The sequence below is a fragment of the Centruroides sculpturatus genome, unplaced genomic scaffold, assembly GCF_000671375.1.
Source record: "Centruroides sculpturatus isolate CEXI.00-Female unplaced genomic scaffold, Cexi_2.0 scaffold6227, whole genome shotgun sequence".
NCBI classification, from domain to species: Eukaryota; Metazoa; Arthropoda; class Arachnida; order Scorpiones; family Buthidae; genus Centruroides; species Centruroides sculpturatus.
Window position 1 is genome coordinate 1 of NW_019390329.1, and position 3,354 is coordinate 3,354.

Consider the following 3,354-nt stretch of genomic DNA (forward strand, 5'->3'; position numbering starts at 1 on the left):
AAAATGTGTAAGATAAAAATAAATATTACATTACATTATTTTTTATTTACTGCCTTAAAAGTGAATTTTTGGTTGCTCCTAGCTGCTTTTAGAAGTTTATTTTTTATTTCTTTGTAAAAATTTTTACATTTAATTTTTGTGTTACTGCAAATTAGTAGTTCAGCTTTAACATTCTCCGGTGTTAATCTGTTTCTTTTATCCCACCATAAGTTATTCATTGAATAGAAACATCTTTCAACATATGCATTAGAAATTGGAATGCTAAGTATAAATTCAATTATCCTCTGAACATTTGGAAAATTTCCTTTTTTAATATAAATGCCCATAACTGTGAATTATTTTTTTCTGCTTTTAACTTGTCCTCCAAATTTCCTACTCTTTCCTTTATTGTGCAAAGTTCATTAAAAGCATTATCACCTTTTACTTTGAAGTCAGTTTTGTTTATATATTTATCAAGTTCACAGCAGTCTTGTATAGTTGGAACATTATTTTTTTTAAATTAAATTTTTGAACTAAAATAAAAAATGCATTTTCAAATCATAGCAGTCATTTAAATATTTCAATGCTTGTGAATACACCTTATCGACTTCTTGTTTGAATATTTTTTTCTTATTCTGTGAAAAATCCAAAAGAACCTGATTAACTATAAAACTGTAAAAGCATTGTTCATTTCTCTGCACATTTCTAAGATTTGTAAAAACAGTATGTAATTCAGTGATGTTAATGTTTTCTCCATCANTCACCTTTTACTTTGAAGTCAGTTTTGTTTATATATTTATCAAGTTCACAGCAGTCTTGTATAGTTGGAACATTATTTTTTTTAAATTAAATTTTTGAACTAAAATAAAAAATGCATTTTCAAATCATAGCAGTCATTTAAATATTTCAATGCTTGTGAATACACCTTATCGACTTCTTGTTTGAATATTTTTTTCTTATTCTGTGAAAAATCCAAAAGAACCTGATTAACTATAAAACTGTAAAAGCATTGTTCATTTCTCTGCACATTTCTAAGATTTGTAAAAACAGTATGTAATTCAGTGATGTTAATGTTTTCTCCATCAAAAATTTATATATATATATATATATATCTAACAGAACGTGATGATGATAATAGATATTTTTAAATTTCAAATCACATCCACATAAGAAAACTAATGTGTTTACTTTTACAACGGTGAAAGGCATAAATACTTAAAACTATCAAGTATCATAGAATAATATTTCAATATTGCTTTGAAATAAACTTATTTTATACATGGTTATGTGCTCTCTTACATTACTGTGCCGAAAACAAATAGTTGTCCAAGACGATCTTCCGATTTAACAAACAAACTGCCGTCCACTTCGTTCATTCGCAATGATTGGTCTCGAGATAATGCCTGATAAATATGAGCTAAAATCCTTGTAAATATGCATTCGCATACTAATTTCCTATTTATAAGACAGGTTCCATATTTACTGACAAACAGTTGGCAATTATACTAACCAATTTAGTTACTTTCTTGATGTTTTCATTTCTATTATATATTAATATAGTCAAACCTCTTGTAAGGTGGCCCCTACAGCTATTAAATACGGACTTATCTGCTATCCGTAAATTACTAAATATGCAATTTAGCACTGTAAATGACATCACTACCAACAAATTGCTTTACTTTCAAACTCATGTTTAGATCTCATTATTATATATAATTCTTATTCTAATCATCGTTTCGCGGTGCAAACACTACTGGAGAAAAGACAGTACTGGGTCTAAAAAGCTGAAATTTTAATCTTAAGCCTTTCTCGTTATCAGTAAAAGGCTGGTGAAACCTTTGGACGATTAAGTCAGATTTTGCGGGGTCCCACATCTTACTTCTCTCGCTGCATAAATTAAAATCGCATCCAAACGAATGATTTTCATTTTAAATATCGACTAGAATAACAAAAGTCCAAATTTATGCGAATTCAACTTTTTTGTATCGATTACACTAACTGCCTATTGAAAGCATTCGGTGGGTAGCTGTCGTTCTTGCATAACCGTAAGTCATAGCTGCCACGAATTTGAAACTACAAACTTTCGAAATTTCAGAAGTTTGTACTTTGAAACCCGAGGAAGGCTTATAAAATAAACCGTAAACGTTTGTAAATTAAACGGTTTTCGTAAGAACTGTAAATTCATACCCGATTTTTTTTATCGAGTTAGGCTACTCTCCCTTACAAAAGTTATAGTTTTGTCTAACTTACATTCGTCTTTAGATAAANCTTCCTCTTTTTTGAGTTTTCAATTTCTTGAGTTGTCATATTAAATAATTAAAATAGAAATTATAAACTTGTAAACTGAAACTCACATTTGCTTTACAATAGATGTGTTGAAACACAAATTCCTGACTGGTTTGAATTTAAAACCATATGAGGCATGTGCAATGTCATTTTCAGCTAATAACTGAACAATGCACATGCCAGTTTTAAACCAGTTAGGGACTTGTGTTGGAACAAACCTAATATTTGCAAAATAATTGCAAATATTTTTATAAATTTATTTTTTGTCATAATTTCACAATTTTTATGAAAACCAGACAAATTAATAATTAATCTGGACCAGGAATTTAAAACCAGCCTGATGGCAACACTAATCTCTGGGGTAGTGTTTTAAAATGCTATTTTTATATTTTGTAGTAAACTTATTTGCAAACTCATTTTTGTGAAAAATTACATTGTTTTATTCAACAAATTAATTTTTACATTGCTTTACAGGAATTGGTAGTACGCTGGGACTTGGAATGTATGTTCTAGCTGGGCAAATTGCTAGTACTAAAGCTGGACCAGCTGTTACTTTATCATATTTTATTGCTGCTCTTGCATCAGTTTTTGCAGGTAATAATGTTAATTCCCAAATATATATAAATAAATTATTAACTTAATATTTGAAATTGTTAAATTCCTAAATCATTTGTTTATAGTTACTATTAAAATCAAGTATCTTAAATATTTTAAAATAATTTAATTCTTCTGCAGGTCTTTGTTATGCAGAATTTGGAGCGAGAGTTCCAAAAGCAGGATCGGCTTATGTTTACAGCTATGTTACAGTTGGAGAGTTTATTGCATTTATTATTGGATGGAATCTCATCCTGGAATATGCCATTGGTATATATATTTTTTTAATTATAGAATGTTTCGGCATTGAATTATCTTAGCATTATTCTATTATTTCTTTTAAATGATAAGTAATAAATAAATACCGTAGTTTTATTTATTATTGTTATTAATATTAATAGGAACTGCATCAGTTGCCAGAGGTTACAGTGGCTATGTTGACTCTTTGATTGGGAATAAAATACAGAATTTTTTTGAAAAAGTAATGCCAATAGA

General features: G+C 28.5%; 1 protein-coding gene across 1 annotated transcript; it reads left to right on the forward strand.

Moving 5' to 3' along the window:
- Nucleotides 1-2,719: 2,719 nt before the first annotated feature.
- On the forward strand, nucleotides 2,720-3,349 carry LOC111617454 (cationic amino acid transporter 2-like; the record flags this gene model as incomplete). Its single annotated transcript, XM_023358741.1, has 3 exons — nucleotides 2,720-2,859; nucleotides 3,001-3,129; nucleotides 3,261-3,349. Coding segments are annotated over exons 1-3 (312 nt in total), but the record flags the coding sequence as incomplete, so codon positions are not given.
- Between the last annotated feature and the right edge of the window lie 5 nt (nucleotides 3,350-3,354).